The sequence below is a fragment of the Electrona antarctica genome (assembly GCF_951216825.1).
Source record: "Electrona antarctica genome assembly, chromosome: 9".
NCBI classification, from domain to species: Eukaryota; Metazoa; Chordata; class Actinopteri; order Myctophiformes; family Myctophidae; genus Electrona; species Electrona antarctica.
This window is the reverse complement of record NC_136790.1, coordinates 10,718,706-10,735,708: the sequence shown is the minus strand read 5'-3', so window position 1 is coordinate 10,735,708 and position 17,003 is coordinate 10,718,706. Positions and strand designations below refer to the sequence as shown.

Sequence of the window (17,003 nt, the reverse complement as noted above, 5' to 3'; positions counted from 1 at the left end):
CTAATATACGGCAACCTTCCCCGTGTTTCTTCAGTAGTACAATCCAGAAGAACAGTTTGCCAGCCACTATAACAGAGCTGACAATGAGGTTATATCTTCCCTTCTTCTCTGGAGACCTGCCTCAAAGCAGACCAGAGGTAGAAAACTGTTGTTCCCTGATGTCATCGCTAGGGACAGTAAGCAGGACATCAGTAAGCAGGAACTGGGGATGGTAATGAAGGACCGGGAAGTCTGGCGTGGCATTGTGAAATCCATGATTTCGACCGCGGTTGAAAAATGATCATTTCTGTATGAAAAATATCACATTCAATAAGAAAATAGTCATGTAACATATAATTAAGGTAATGTCTGTCTGTCTGTCTGTCTGTCTGTCTGTCTGTCTGTCTGTCTGTCTGTAAACATGTTGCTACTACTCACTGCCTGCACCAATGGCTCTAAATTTCCACACAGACATTAACCATTACATTATGGAGGGTGTAACGACTCTTTCGACAACTCCGTTTAACTCTAGCACCAAAGATTTCACCGTCACTGTGCATGCGCGCTGTTGACGACACACATCCGGGTACGTCGCGTTACAACACAATTAGTTGCCCCTATCGAATTCAGTTACCTCAGGCTGAGCTCCCAGGGGTTGACACTTGCCCGACTGCCCGGGGCGCGAGTTTTTTATTCCTATGATGGGAGGGAATTTGGAGCGCTGTGATTGGTTGTCAGTGGAGTAGGAAGCGCTGGGTCTGTGTTTTGGACCGCACACAAGTGTTTATGCCTACTAGTACTCTATGACTAGTACTAACCCTATCTCTAACTCTAACCTAAACATAACCGCAAGCAGGGGAGCAACGCATCCCTCACCAACCTTAATCCAAAAACTATTAACGTACCCCTCACCAACCTTAATCCAAAAACTATTAAAAAATCCGCGGTAGTAAAAGATGTGGCGGAGCGGTAAAACGAGCGCTCCTAAACCTGAGCCACCCTAGGAATAAAAAACTAGCAACCGCCGGGCAGGTAAATAAAATGGTCGGGCAGGTGAAGTTTGCTCCCGGATTGCCAGACCGGGTAGACTGTGTGAACTTGAGTGGGGATGCAACCGTCTTTAATTCGCTATAAACACAACACAATATATGTGACCAGATCCTGCCATCGTGCAACCTCCAGCTTTTCATCTGGACCCATGGACCCTGACGAAGGCTTTTACAGCTGAAACGCGTACGTCGTTATTTTGTAATGCTCTTTGCCGAAATGCCGCTTAAATAAAGGCTTTTTCACTTGACTGTAGCATAGTGCCTTGGACCTCTTTTTGTATTCCTATTATTGTATGTATTGATTGATTGATTGATTGAAGAATTTATTAACAGTTTGCAGAATTACAGTACATTTCAAGCACAAACTCAATACAAAGGCTGTTAACTGTGAGTGGACGACCCAATTAAGCATTACACTTGTTTCCAATAGGGTCCACCATGTTCAAATCATCAAAACATTTAGAGACGTACAAATAGACACTTCTATAGACAGAACAGGAATTCATCATAAAGGAGGTAAAAAGGGAAAAGAAATATATACAGTGAGGGGAAGAAAGGGGGGGGGGGGGGAAAGGGGGGGGCGGGGGGGGGGGAGAATGTATTGTATGTATGTAAAATATGTATTTCATATTTGCATGCTGGATAATATTCACATAGAGCAGATGTCAGTTTTACAGCAGTAAATTGTTCAAGACAAGCCAGCAAATACAAAGGGCAAAAAGGGAAATTCAAGTCAGACTCGTGGAGGAGAAACAATTAAAGATACATTTGTGGCAAGCCAAAATGTTCTCTGTCACACAAAGTTATAGAAGCATCAATGCGAATTTTCTCATAATGATGGAGTATCCTGTTTTGATTTGCTTCAAATGGTCACAACAAGCTGCATGGTGAGTCAATTTAATAACAGTTAAAGTCTCTAAAGTATTCCCTTGATGAAACATGTTTTTCACACTTTAGAGCACACAGTGGTAATGAGGACTATCTATCAATAGATGGCACATGCTAAGACATTTTTAAATACATTCTTTTTTTGTGTATTTTTAAATCAAAAGTCCCTACAATTAGATTTTAAATTAGGCTACTTCCTGCAAATGCACTGCGTGATTTAAATTCTTTATTGGGGATAACCCCTTGAGATGAATCATCTCGTTTTCAAGGGGGTCCATAGATGCATACATTCAGAATCACCTGATAGCTATTGTAACTTCCTCCACTCCTCCAAGATGACAGCCAGACAGTGTACTGATTGATTGAACACTTCATTAACAGTTAAAAAAGCACAGGAAAGTACAGTTCAATACAAGGTCTGCTAAGAGGATTACCCCAAGAAAGCCTATGACTCAATTCAGCGAAATTCAGCGAAATCCATGTTTCAACATTGACATTACCTCCTGGATCCACTGAGTAAAACAAGGTGACCTTTGGCCTTCCAGTTACACAGGATACATAGCCAGCAGTAATGAGGCAAATGCAATTGCACTACTTAGTTTACCCGAAAGGCCCTCCTCCATTGGGACTACTACCCCATGCAAAGATGGTGGTTAGGGGGTTATGTTTCAAAGTTCGAGGTTGAGGCAAAAGTTCGGGACTGGTGTGGAATTAGTGTTTTTTATTTATTTTTTTTATTTTGGTCCTGACACAAAACAATTGTTCCCTGTGTGTTTCATCATCAAATAATTCAGCAAAGAAAACCAAAACCAAACCACATGTAGGCCATAACTACCAGATACAACTGTGGTGGAAGGAGATGATTAAAGGTTTTTCTGTATTGGGTCCAGATTTTGATCGATTTTTTAACCACATGATTCTTCAGTCACGGCCTCACAGGTTCTCGTGACACCAGCAAGGAGACTGGAGAGACAAGAAGCCTAGAATAAAAATGTGTGGTTGACCATATCGATCCATCTCTCTGTCTGTAGTGATTTAAATTTGTATTTTAATTTAGCAATAGTTGCTGACCAGCTAGCCTAGTAGTTCAAAGAATTGGGAAGACTGAGCCAACTTTGGATCCCTCGGCTAGCCATTTATTGGTTATTGGTTAGTATTCCAAATGAAAATAGAAATAAGATGTTCCACCTCTGTCAAAGCTGAAATTGGGGCTCCAAAAAAGCTTGTACTCCTCATGCATAGAAGGAGGCATGAGGTCAGTCCGCTGCCCCCCCAGGTTGGCAGAGGAAGTGTAGCGCCCAGGATTACATTAGATAATTGGCACTGGGTGATAAAACTGGGTTGCAAAATCATGGGATAAAAAATATTTTTAAATAAAAGCTGAAATTGGGGTAGTATTGATTAGCTACAGTATTCTACTATATATCTACTATTAGCCTAAGCAAATTAGCAGTGAGTGTGTAGCGTTAGTCTGTAATGACAAAATTCATTTTCTCGTTAACATCTATGTATGTTTGCAGTGGCTGCAGCTGGACAGAGTCTCACTCACTCAAGGACATGATTTAACCTATATATATTTCTTCATGCTGATCTTTCCCTTGGGTTTTTCCACATACCTTTGCACATCTTATTTCCAGATCTTAGGCGGTAATTAACAACAGCACCCCCTATTGCAGGGGTTCTCAACCTTTTTGGCCGGACCCCCGGAAATGCTTTGGCAATGTCTCGGGACCACCGCCCCACCCCCTCCCGACCCCCAATATAAATTGACTGCTACAATAACCTTAATAATAGAGACAATACACCATAAATAAATACTGAAACCAGATATAATCATTAGGGAAGGTGTATGCATGTACTATGTGTATTATATGTAAACTCTTCATTTCCACTTTCCAGCCATTCAGTTGCAAAAAAAAAAAAAAATCTTCTTTTTTTTTTTTTTTTTTAATAATTTGGGGACCCCCCAAAATAATTTGGCGACCCCCCGAGGGGTCGCGACCCACGGGTTGAGAACCCCTGCCCTATTGGACATTGCTGTTCCTTGCACCACTCAAAAATCAAAGAAGTACTAGTGTCATGCTACCTAATCAGCATCAGGCTGCTGAGCCACTGCTTGAGCAGCCTGGACGTGACCCAGTAACAGCTCTTGATAGGGTTTGCTAGCGCCACTATGATGCTGTTATGCTTGATATGTTCATGCAGTGTCTGCGGCTCAGACAACATTGCAATGACACCCTCGATGTCAGCTGGTAACGGTGTTACACTGTTCATTATTCTGACCGCTTTCCAGAACCATACGTCAACATGGTTGTTACTGTAGAAGTTTCTGGCTCTAATGGTGTTCTCTTAATATGCCGAAGAGCATATTTGAATTATTTGTTTCTTTAATATGCTCAAACACATCCCCCTGTCTTTTCCTACCTGCATCCAGCCAGCGTTTGGTTCTCTAGAAGGGACACTTCACCCTTTTTGCAAAACAATATATGTTAGACGTTTAGAAGATTTAGAACACTTTCCTGGGGTCTTTATGTGTGTAATTTGTGGTTTTAGATATTTTAGATTTTAGCAGTGAGCCCAGTGTCTCTGATGTCATGGACACTGGGCTCACTTACTTCCTGGACTACAATTCCCATAATGCTTTGGTGCACTGCTCCTCCTTGTGGATAGGGGGAGGGCTGGCTTACTGAGACAACATGTAGTCCAGGGAGTAAGTGAGCCCAGTGTCCATGACATCAGAGACACTGGGCTCACTGCTAATATCTAAAACCACAAATTACACATATAAAGACCCCCAGGAAAGTGTTCTAAATCTTCTAAACGTCATTAACATATATCTTTTTGCAAAAAGGGTGAAGTTTCCCTTTTAAGGCCTATTCATAGTCCCGTTTTCGGTGAAGAGGTGACCACCGAAACGGTTGTTAGTAATAACAGAGAGATGTGTTGTATGAGTGGTGACCACCGCAGTGTGATGTTGTAGTTTTCGGTGGTCACCTCTTCACCGAAAACTGGACTATGATGGCCCTGACCACCATTTAGCAATCAGCTGGGTATTTAAGCCCCACCCGGGCATGGCCACATTGATTCTTTGATTTCCATGAGAGAAGACGTGATCTCTGGACGCTACGTGGTTGGATTCACACGGGGGGGGGGGGGGGGGAGTCAGGAGCACTGAACTGAGCTGGGTGCCGAACCTGCTCTTCAGAGGAATCCCCAGCCATGGTGTCTCCAGTCCACCACGACTTGTACTGTGACCGATCCCTGGCTAGAATCTGACCACGTCGGGGGAAGCCTGGTGATGGTTGCTCAGCCAGAAGAACTCGCACTGGAAACAGAGCGAAGACTTGTCATTGAACAACAAATCAACAGAGAAATACAGCAGAAAAGAAGGATGAAAGCACAGCTCAATCAAGAAAAGGCCAGCAAAAAGAGTCTGCAAGCCAAAGTCAAATGCCTTAAGCACATGTACGCAATCCTTTACAGTAGAGCTGATGTGCTTTGTGTCTCTGATGCCCTAAAAGTTTATAGACCATCAGCTGAAAACCTGTGGCCGAAACCCACCCGCTCGCTCAGATCAGCCAACACAGTGAGGCTGGCAGAACCTTCACTAAAACAGCCGAGACAACGCTCCAAACGTTCCAGACTCTTCTCCCTTCTGGCTCCAAAACTATGGAATGAACTTCCCATTGCAATCAGAATATGATGACGTTATGGAGTGATTGTGTTCACTCAGGACAAATGAATGCACTTCATCTGCTCACTGCAGCAGGCTACAGGATAGTTCCTTGGAACAGCTGCTCTCTCAGGAGAAGAGATGGCAGCGATAATGTCAGAAATTGGTTTCACAGTAAGTATTTCACATAGTATTTAGATGTGTATATATTAGGTTCATACTTCACGTAAATGTTACAGAGATTATGTTAACTCACAACAGGTAATTTCTGTGGTCTGTGACCAATCCTCTACAAATGAAATGAAAACACTGAGGTTGCTGGGAGCCAGCCTGCATCCAGAAGATGCAACAGTGGAGGTGGAGGGGAAAATAATTCCTCTGATATTTGACCCTAACCCTAACCCTGTGCCTCATCTTGTTAAATCAATTCGCAACTACCTTAAAGACAAAAACAAATCAAATACACACTGTGCATCCATCCAATGTTCCAGCTAATTCCCAGACCTGTTTATAATCTACTGTGGTATTAATGAGAAGTTGGATGTAAATTGAGTACATTTGCATTACCGTGTCACAGATATTCCTGGCACGCATCTTAGTGCTATAAAGTGACAGGCTGTCAACTGTGCTTTTGGATCAGTGCAAGCCTTTTTACAGTTGGCTAGTACAGAGCAAATTTGATATGATACTATGTATCATCAACTTCCATCTTGTGTTACAGATGGGAGAAAAACAAGTTAAGTGCTTGGAACTCACCCCTTTATATGTTTTAATTTGTCAACATATAAAGGGGTATTTACACTAGGTAATTTCATGTATTTTGTTGCACTGCACCGATTTGTTTATGGCAGACTCCAAATATGATGATGCATTTTGTGCACATGATATGTTGGCCAAATTTGCATGTCTGGCTTGAAAATGTTTTTTCTTACACGCAATCGTTCTTTCCTATACTCAAGTAATGACATTAATGCATTTAAGACCAAATCCAGACTAACCTACCTACCTAACCATATTTGCTGTCCATTCAGACAATTCATCAAGTTGTTCCAACTTGTGCTTATGTTCCTGAGTGTGAAGACCTGATAGAGGTGACTGTGGAAACAAAGGTTTTGACCACGGAATACATTCATTGTTTTTATTCTTATTTAGTCCTTTTAAATCTTTCTGCTTTTTTTCTTCTTGATGTAGCACTTTGAGATTTGTTTAAAATGTAAAGTGTGTTATTGCGACGGAAGGTCGCAGTTAACTATGCAATCGTGCATTTTCCGTCAGTCAGTTGGTCATGCCCTATGGCATCATGTGATGTCATCAATATTAAGCCCATATATGGAGATCCCTGATGTCATCAATATTGGCCAGCAACTCTACATCTCACTTCAAACCCTTAGATCTCCATATATGGAGCTGATCTGTTCTGACATTCCATATGTTGATCCTTCCCCATCCATCCTTCCTCTTCGATGTCTCCCTTTTGACTGATACCTGTCCATTTAAACTCTAGACCTGCCCCAAAGTTATTAGTGCAGCTGCGCCCGGCAGCCGGCGAAAACCAGAGTTCTCAACAGGCCCGAAAATTAAGGCCCGGCCCTACCTGGGCCCTCATCAAACCCTGTACACTCAAGACACTGCCCCCGCTGCCACCTTTAGATCTCCATATGGAGCTGACCTGTTCTGACATACCATATGTTGATCTGCCCTCATCAAACCCTGTACAATCAAGACACGCTCCATATATGGCCAGTACAGAATTAATTCCATGTTGGTCTGACCCCCATGCCAAAGTGCCAGCACTCAGGCGTCTGCTGCAAATGTGAGGAGCTGCTGGTCCACACCAACACCAGTGACCTCTGTGCAACCTCTGGTAACTCAAATTATTTTCTGAAGAGGAAAAGATACACACGCGATTCAAATTTAATAGAACCATCCAAACTGCTAAATTCCACTGGAAGGTGACCGGTCTCTTAGGCAATTAAGAACTAAGAGACGGGGAAAAAAATTAATAATGTGCAAGATAGTAGCAGAGTTTAGCCAAGATAGTAGCAGAGTTGAGCCAAATGATCATTAACCTGAAAGAAGAGGGAACACGAGCCAGGAGGAAACTGCAATGTTTCACTGGGTCAGACAAATACATGATTGGAAATGAAATGAAGTTATTTATTTTATTCCAGTATTGTCAAAATGAGTTGGAGTTTGTCGATGTTATGTTCCCTATCAGCTGTTACACCTAACAACAGTTATTCTATTGTGTTGCAAACAAATCCTATTGAAACTTGTTTAACTCTTAATTGTCTTTGCATTGTCATTCCAAATATGCAGTGGTATAAAGTAAATAATTACATTTATGGTCGGGGGAGAAGCAAACCATGCCTAATTAGGAGATCATTTGTACGATATTTTGTGTACAGATGTAGTCTCTCGAGACAGACTGGGTTCCCAGATTGGTACATGATGACCAGATATGATGAGATTCTTTCATGTTCATGTAAAGGTAATTCGACTAGTTACTGTATATTTAATTACAATCATGCTACCTAATCAGGAGCAGGCTGCTGAGCCAGTACTTGCACAACCTGGACATGACCCGGTGACAGCTTGATGGTTTGTTGGAAGCCACTATGATGCTGTTGTTAGACGGAATTGAATTAGGGACGACACCATATGTACCATAAAACCAGTGAAACGCTTAACTAGTGTAAAGTTCTTAGTTGGCCGACTGAAGTCCGGTGATGAAAGGTTTGGGGGGTTTATTTTTACCCAAACAAATCCTCTACCAACAGTTTATCCAAGGCCAACTGATTCATTTTGGAACCTCCCTCTTATAGGGAGTGGATCCTACCACATGGCAATGGCATGACATCAATTAACAGTCATTAACCCAGCTGGCAGCTACTGTACACATTCTCATAGTCTATGACGTACCTAAACTTTCAAAGGATGTTGTACAACATAATATAAGTTACATTTTCCACCTTATAATCAACAGACCATTAAAATATAGCTCTTACATAATACAGACAGACAACACACCCCTCCTCTTGGGAGGGGTGTGTTGTCTGTCTGCTACTTGGCACCTACTTGGCACCCTCCAATCTAGAGAAGCGTGCCAGCACTGATGAGGTGCATTAAACAGAACATTTCAAACATTAGGCCAGGGCTACTATCTGTATCTTTTTCAAAACGCACATTTATTTGTGCGTTTGGGCCTTTTCAGCCACACGCAAACAGCGTTTTCGGCCACTCAAACGGAGGTTTTTGGAAACGGATAAATAAGTGAAGATTTTCCAAAATATCAGTGGATCTGTGTAGTTATGTGAAACGGAGCTTTTGAGAAACGATGACGTCACCGCTCATTAGCGCATATCGTTTTTACTATAATATAGGTGAGAAATGCAGCTTGCGCCTGGAAACGACACGGATATCTATCATGTTCATGTTCATGTTTTTATATCACTGTGTTAATAACTTATCATTGTTGCATCAACTGCACCACGTCAGCAGCAAGCAAAGGCTCAGCATGCTGCTTCCTATAATAAATAGTATCAGCCTACTAGTCCAGTCCACGGTGGCCACCAGATGTTCGTATTAGTGTGGAGGGCGGAGCTTGAATAATAGGTTAACCCATTCAGGCCTTACGTCGAAATTAAAAAAAAAGTTTTCTAAATCATGACAATTTTCGGAAAGATTTGAGGCACATTTTAACGATTTTTCAAAAATAGCAGACCTACAAGTTCATAGCGCGCCACTCGGTGGCGCGCTATGAGCTTGTAGATCTGCTATTTTTCAATAGCTAAATTATAACAATGTTTAAAACACCAAAATGGGTTCCCGCCCCAAAATGGGTTAATGGTTAATGTGGTTAAACGCTAACGTGACATGGATGCGTTCCAGGTCTCAATGGGTTAATTGCGGACCTACAGATAAACTGTGTATAATGCGTGGCGTGTGCATAGCCATGTGAAACTAATTCTCTAATTCTCGTAAAGTTAGTCACACCAGCGCACGCAACATATGGTCCATGGATGTGAGAATCATGCATGCGAGAATCATGCATGCGAGATGTGAATGCAATCATGTGTCGGGATTTGGAGATTTACGCACAGAGCGTGACATGCTGACAGACTTCCACTCACAATTTAGGTGGCTTTTAAAATGTGGTAGCCTACTTATTCCTTCATTAAAAAATATGATAGGCCTATGCATTTGGCACCTCATAGCTGTGTCATAAGTGTGAATATAAAATCAAATATAATATAGCCTACAATTGAAACCTGCTACTGCAGTGATTTTCTCCTGTGTTCAATGCGTTTCTGCGTTTGTGTGTGGACACAGATACTGTATCTTTGTCTCGAAAATATCAGTTTTGAAAAAGATCCATATAGGTGTAGCCCAGGCCTAAAATGCATTGGGAAATAACATACTTCCACAAAGTCATTTCCAAACCCGGCCACCAATGTTAGTCAAATGGAAGCTATGTTGTGTAGTTAGAAGTGTACATTGTCCTCAATCAGTATCTGTATAGGGCACGGCTGCCCCGCATTGGACTAAGTAAGTCTATTGTTGGCATATATTAAGATGCTCTGCAGAAATATGATCCAAACCACATGCTTTGAAGAAAATGAATAGCATCAGATACCTCACTTAACCTAATTACCACTTTACAGGCCATATCGATATCATCAACAATTGCATTACTCTTAACACAGTTGAATATAGGTTGATATAATGTTCATGCCAAATGTGTTGTCTGTGGCTCAGACAACATTGCAATATTCACAGAGGTGTTGGTACTGGTTGCATATTCTTTTCCATGTGTGAAGAAACTAAGGTCTGGGAATCTCTCTTTCTGCCTAACCCTCTACAGTTCAAAACAGTATGTAAAACAGTATGTAATCCACTCAGAATGTCTGGGAGGCTTCTGGGGGGCTTTACCTCCCAGAGAGGCACTGACCACACATCCATTCCTTAACTCTATGCATGCAATATAACTCTAATTGGGTCATTATTTGGCTGATCACTACGGTGGTCAAGTCACGTCGCTCCTGCGGGCCACTCAGGGCTGCGGGAGCGGCTCGGCTGCTTTAGGCCTCTTGTCTCTGTGAAATAAAATTGACTCGGGAAAACATCATCTGGATGCCTGCGTCACTCAACTTTTCCTCATTTTAGCCTAAGAAACTCAGTTCTTTGCACACAGAAAGAACACGCTTTTAAAATATGTCACCAGTGTCTAAGAAACATCAGGAAAAGAGAAAAGTTCAAGTGCAAAGTCAAGAATAACCTTGAGGTAGTAGCAGGATCAAATGAAACATCTATTGAAAACCACTGGACAGAACTTAAAAACACCTGGACGACCACATGTGCAGAAATGTGGCTGACACCAGAGACAGGGAATAAGATAGAACCAAGGAAAGAGCTCAACAAGTGTCAAGATCCATGTTAGAAAGACCTGCGAGCAAAGTACAGGGAAGCAAACGTCAAGTAAAGAAAAGGCATCCATGACATAAGAAGCAGAAAGGGCAGCCAGGCAGAACAACATGAAGAGACTGTACGAAATAACACACACCGCTCACCCTAAGTAAGCCAAAGGATAAAAATGGCAAGGCCATCAGAACAGAGATGTCGGTGGGTGGAACATTAAAAGGCTACTTGGAGTCTTGGACATATAGCTGCTTCACTTTAGAGGAAACTAGGGGAGCTACTCACCACCACTGGAAATGGAATCCATTAGAATGATATGGAAATGGAACATTAACAGTCTAACGTGAGCTACATAAATCCTTTATTTCGGCGATAAGTCCATTGAACTCCGTTCTCACTCTCACACAGACACACACGTGGCGTTCTTTTTTTTAGGGGGGGCTTTATCGGGCTTCAGGCCTAACATTATGGTAATTTTTATTACCAAATTAGCTAACGGTGCTAACCCGACTCCGAGAGAGAGAGGGGAGAGGGACAGTGGTGATGATGGTTTAAATTAAACAAATTTTGGTTCATGCTTGGTGGCCGCCTTTCCAAAAAAAGAATTAGCCTACTCCATTTATAGAGGGTATGCGCGTGACATCATCAAACCAGGAAGTTATGCAGGAACGCCTACTGAGTGGCAAAAAACTACTTTCTGGCCTTGACAGCCCATACATCCACACAGAAAAGTGATATCTGATTGCATTAAACAACATTAAACAATGTTAAACTCACTTTGCCTGTTGCTTTGCCACTCGATTTGCCACTCGATGTGCCATTCACTTTAAGCATGCGTATACTCTCTATACATGTGGCGCAGCAAAATGAAGACTACGCATGGAGTTATAATAGCCGCATTTTCCTAAATGTGCTGTCACGGGTAATCAAATAATTCTAAAAGAAATATAAAACATATGGCAAGATGGCTGAAATTCTCTATTCTAATTACGACATTTTTAATACAAATGTCGTAATTAAATTAATATTTTTATATTTTATTATTTTTATATAAACATTTTTTATATTTAAAAAGGCTTTAGGAAAAACGGGGTTGCTTCCAAATTCATTCATGCAGGAGGCCTTGTGACACGTAAGGCTGTGCTCTATCTAGGTATTCTTTGTCTATGTTGTCGTGTTTGACGGTGTTTCCCAAAAAAGGACATGGTGTCTGATTCGCTGCCATGCAGCCAATTAGGCAGCAGACAGGCTTCTGTGTGCGGCCTAGAGGGCATCTGCGCATGTGCTACACTACAACTCTTACGCATGTGTTCTTTGAGAAACCCAGCCAATATCTGTAAGCTTCAACTCATAATCAGGATAATAAAATCAACCCACCACATCCTCCTGGCCCTAGCCCTCCTGATTGGCAGCAATATTTTACCCAAATCCTGGTCTACCTCATCGTCAAAAGTGTATCCTCTTTATCAACATCACTTCTCATCTGTAGCTTGAACATCTCATCAGGTGTCAGGTCACCCTTAGCAAAATGTGGATCTCCCATCCAAATTGTAATCAGCCAAACTTTCAAGTTTGGTGTCTGCCAAGTCTGCCACGTTCCACTTGTATATGAGCCCTCAACAAGTGGTACACCAGGGTAAAGGATTGTTACATTGTGACACCCAACTCACCCAGCACATCAGGGTAGTCTGGGATGTTCCCTGCCAGCAACTCTGATCTTGCCTTTGCACATGGATATGAGGTTGCACAAGACCCATTGTCCCATTCTAATGATCTGTACTGTATACTGTAGGTCCACCCAATAGAGCGTCGCAGTCCCGCCTCCTACCCTGGACCAGGAAATGAAACCCAATGCATTTTTCCCATAGACATTTCTTAAAGTATTTATTTAAAGACGGTTACGCCGCGGACAAAGCCAACTCGAGTCGTGACAACTCATGACAACACAAACAATATTTTGGACCAAACAAATAATTACAAAGAAGAAAAACAACAAAAAAAGTGTTGTAACCTGCCGTTTTTTTCTTCTTTCTAATTATTTGTTCGGCCCATGATGATTTGTCACGACTCGAGTTGGCTTTGTCTGCGGCGTAAACGTCTTTAAATAAATAGGAATCATTTCCTGGTCCAGGGTAGGGGGCGGGACTGCGACGCTCTATAGCCAATACACCTCAATACACCAACAAGGCAAGCACATCAGTTTATTCACTGAGCATGCGTATCACCCTGCATCAGGGACATAGATGCCTGCCTCGATCATCATGCCCAAATGCAGTATACATCATCAACACTGAAGGTGTTTTTTTGAGTGGTGCAACCACTCCAACGAACAGCAATGTCCGTGACTATGTGACCACCTATGTGTTCACCTAACTAACTATGTCACTATGAGCACGAGTACCAATGACTACCATTTTAAGCTCCTGCAAATATATTGGACGGATGGACGCCATCTTGAAAATAACGTGTTTCCGGAACATATATTTTCCTAGATTTTCAGTATATTCTTAAGCATGCCTAGAGGTACCAGAACCAATTGGAAAAACCCTTTCTATCATTTTTTTGGGGGGTGTATTTGTTTTTTCATATTGACCCATGCAATTTTCGCCTATAAGTGTTATAAAATAAAATGCATGATAGCACTCATAAAGCTACCACTGGTGCAATGCTATCACATATTTTCTAACTCTAGACATGTATACCTTCACAAAAATCACTATATGCATTATTCAGCCAGATGGTACCGACCAACTCACGGTCTAATAAACCCAATTTAGTGTCATGCATCGCTTTTTCTTAGTTTCCCAGGCTAATTACCAAAAAGCGGCCCAAATTAGCTGACACACCCTATCCAGTTATAGTGGACAGCTGTGAGTTAGCTATCCATCTGGGTTGCATAGTATATAGTATAGAGCACCGAAGTCTGACGTCAATATCGATATCCACAGGTTCATGTACTTTTTATTTGCATTGTAATCCCCATAGGTGGATTTTAGATCGCCTCATATAAGAACTGTGTTTGAAAATGAAAATGTCATCCCGGCCGTTTCACTCATATGGATATGAAGAATCAACGGACTGAGAGAAAACGCTATTGAATTTGTTACTGCTACTGAATTAGTTACATTTTCGCTAGAAACTGTAACATAGACTGTATCATAATATATGAGTGAGAGTGACTGACTGTCACAAACGATACAGACACACCTCCCTGACAATAACGCCGAGACAGCTTGTTTATTTTTGGACCACATTGCTTATATGAAACGATTTTAAGATGAGCCCATGTTATTCTCCATATGTTTATGTTTATTTATTTGATATGGACATAACAATTACATTGCTCATTGCACAGTTGTACAAATTGTAGATGCATCGTTTACAGTGTGTTAGCACATGTGCTAGAGAAATGACTTCCATGAACCCCTTGGAACCAGGGGATGAGCGAGTGACGTCAGGACTTCCATGAACCCCTTGGAACCAGGGGACGAGCGAGTGACGTCAGGACTTCGGCACTCTATAATATCCACTGGCTGCACAGGAAGACTGAATATAATGTCTGGTAAATGGATAGTTGGTATGCAGAATTTGATAGTGAGTGTGCAGTTAGATTTTGATTTATTTGAATAGTATTAGTGGGTGAGCATATTTGGGTAGTGCGCAGATTTTGAAGAGTGCATTTTCTTTTTAATAGTGGGTGTGCACAGTTCGGGAAGGCTTTCTTGCAGTATACTAGTATGTCACTCCATACATAATGACTGAACATACTGTATATATAAACCAGAATACACTGGCTGTAGCAAGAATGTCCACATTATTATTGCTTTATTTTCAAGAGGTGGTCTTAATATGAGGGTATACTCGTGTGTATATCTACAGTAGTGTGGTGGTGGTGGACAGGAAATATGGTGCTATTATAGGCATATGTAATAACTTGCAGACCAGAATACAAATCTGTGGGTTAGTTCCAGACAACTGTTTAAACATTTGCCAATAATCTACTAAAGTCATGTGATTGTAAATATGCTAGGCCTATTTGTCAATATATTTATGAATTATGGTCCTACATCAGGGTTCCCCAATAGGCGGCCCGCGGGCCATTTGTGGCCCTTGAGGAAAATTAATTGGGGAACCCTGTCCTACATGGATACATAGAACCATACTAGAAACAAGTCCCCAGGACTTATTTGTGTCGTCCTTTTAGCCTAAATGCTTGATGGGCCTAAATAAGAATAAGAAAGGGGGAAAAAAAACGAATAAGTATTCAATCGATCAAAAATATATTCAAATATATTTAATCTGTCCACATGCATTAATGAAATGCTCTTCACTGAACAACAAAGGCAAGACTGACAGTATCAAATCTATCATGGGATCATATCGTGTGTCCTTGGTTTCTGATACATTTGTTGGTAAAGTGCGGCATTCTATCTTGGTTCTGAGTCACGTTTTTGTTCTCCAAAGCCGCCTACAGTCACAATAAACAGCAAAGCTAGTCCCATTTGTGTTGCTTGGTTAGTAAATCAGTCAGTAAAAGAACGGAGAAAGCCATTAATCTTTTTTGCCAGCTGTTTGCACTTCACAGTAAATTTTGCGGTCAAATATGAAGCCACTTTTTCCTGGGCAGCTATTCTTCTAGAAGCTACAAAATTTGAGTGGCGCATTAATATTGTAGCCAAGTTGAGACTGGTCTTTCTCATAGCTGCAGCCCAAACGAAATGACACTAAAGAGCTATATTAAACGGGTCTAGTGGGAGGCTTATACTGTTACCAGTAATATGTGTAATAACCACACTGTCCAAGTCTATTATCCCCGGTGATAATCAGAGTAATACTAAAATTGAACGGAGAAGACTATACAGGTCTACAGTGGTCAATATAAAGAACCAGTGAGAAGAGGGCATCAAACATTAACCCCCCACCCCCCTCTCTCTGTCTCTCTCTCTCTCTCTCTCTCTCTCTCTCTCTCTCTCTCTCTGTCTCAATAGTGACAGTCAAGCAGCAGAGCTCCACCTTGAAGTGCTTCAGTCAGTCTGTCGTGAATACTGCTCTGTCCCCATGTCCTTTCTCCAGCACAGGCCAGCACCTGGAATGTGACACAGGCTGATCTTTGCCACAGACAGACAACACCTCTGTGCCAATGACTCTAAAAGTGGACTTTATTTCCTTTTACTTGCCCAGGTCGGCCAGATGAACACACACAAACCAGTCCTTACAGCCAAGGTAAGTCACTCTACAGGCCTTGTATCCATAATGATGTAATAGAATAAATTAGTGCATTTTCTCACAGTTAATTGTTTGTAAGCTCATCTAGTCAACTAACTAGAACTGGAGTTCCGTCCATAGTAAAGCTGTCACGTCCAATGACAATACCAGGCATAAAAAATGATGTGAGGTAAATAATCACTTCATCAAACAGTAAAACAATTTAACTTTTCCTCCCTTACCTCACAGCACGGAATCAGTGATCTACCCACCTCGCCAAAAACTGTACTCGCGTAAAAGTATTATTGTTACTTTAAATAATAACGATTCAGATATAAGTAAAATCCAAAGAGTAAGACTAAGAAAGTATCTACTGAAAAGAAGAATAAGTACTGAGTCACTATATTAAATTATCATAATGTAATTGAAATGTCTAAAATAGAAAATTGGAAGTTCTATTGTCCAATAGAAATAAACCAAAAAATACAAAATAACTATGTGCTAATTCAAATATGGCCTAAACCATATTATACCAATTAACAAATTAAGGCGGACAAAGAAGGCAGTGCATAATGTATTGTTGTAGTAGGCTAATCTGTCCACTCAAGGTTCAAGGTTGTTGTTACATCGTGTGTACAGGTACGGAAGAGTAAACTTCGTTTTGGCTTCCTTCAGACAATGCAGCAGCATAGATAATAATAATTATAATAATAAAAATAACAATAATGATAAAACTGTAAAAAGGGGGAGGGAGAGAGTCCAAAAAAAGAGCACAACAGCATATGTACACA

At 41.3% G+C, this 17,003-nt stretch overlaps 1 protein-coding gene across 1 annotated transcript in view; it reads left to right on the top strand.

Annotated features, from left to right (window-relative positions):
• Positions 1–1,089: 1,089 nt before the first annotated feature.
• The window catches only part of csf1a (colony stimulating factor 1a (macrophage)), a 48,562-nt gene continuing 32,648 nt past the window's right edge, over positions 1,090–17,003 (top strand). The window contains exons 1-2 of the mRNA XM_079511301.1: positions 1,090–1,212; positions 16,189–16,230. Of these exons, the coding sequence (XP_079367427.1) occupies positions 16,198–16,230 (33 nt within the window). The 5' untranslated portion in view covers positions 1,090–1,212; positions 16,189–16,197. The remainder of the gene's footprint in view (positions 1,213–16,188; positions 16,231–17,003) is intronic.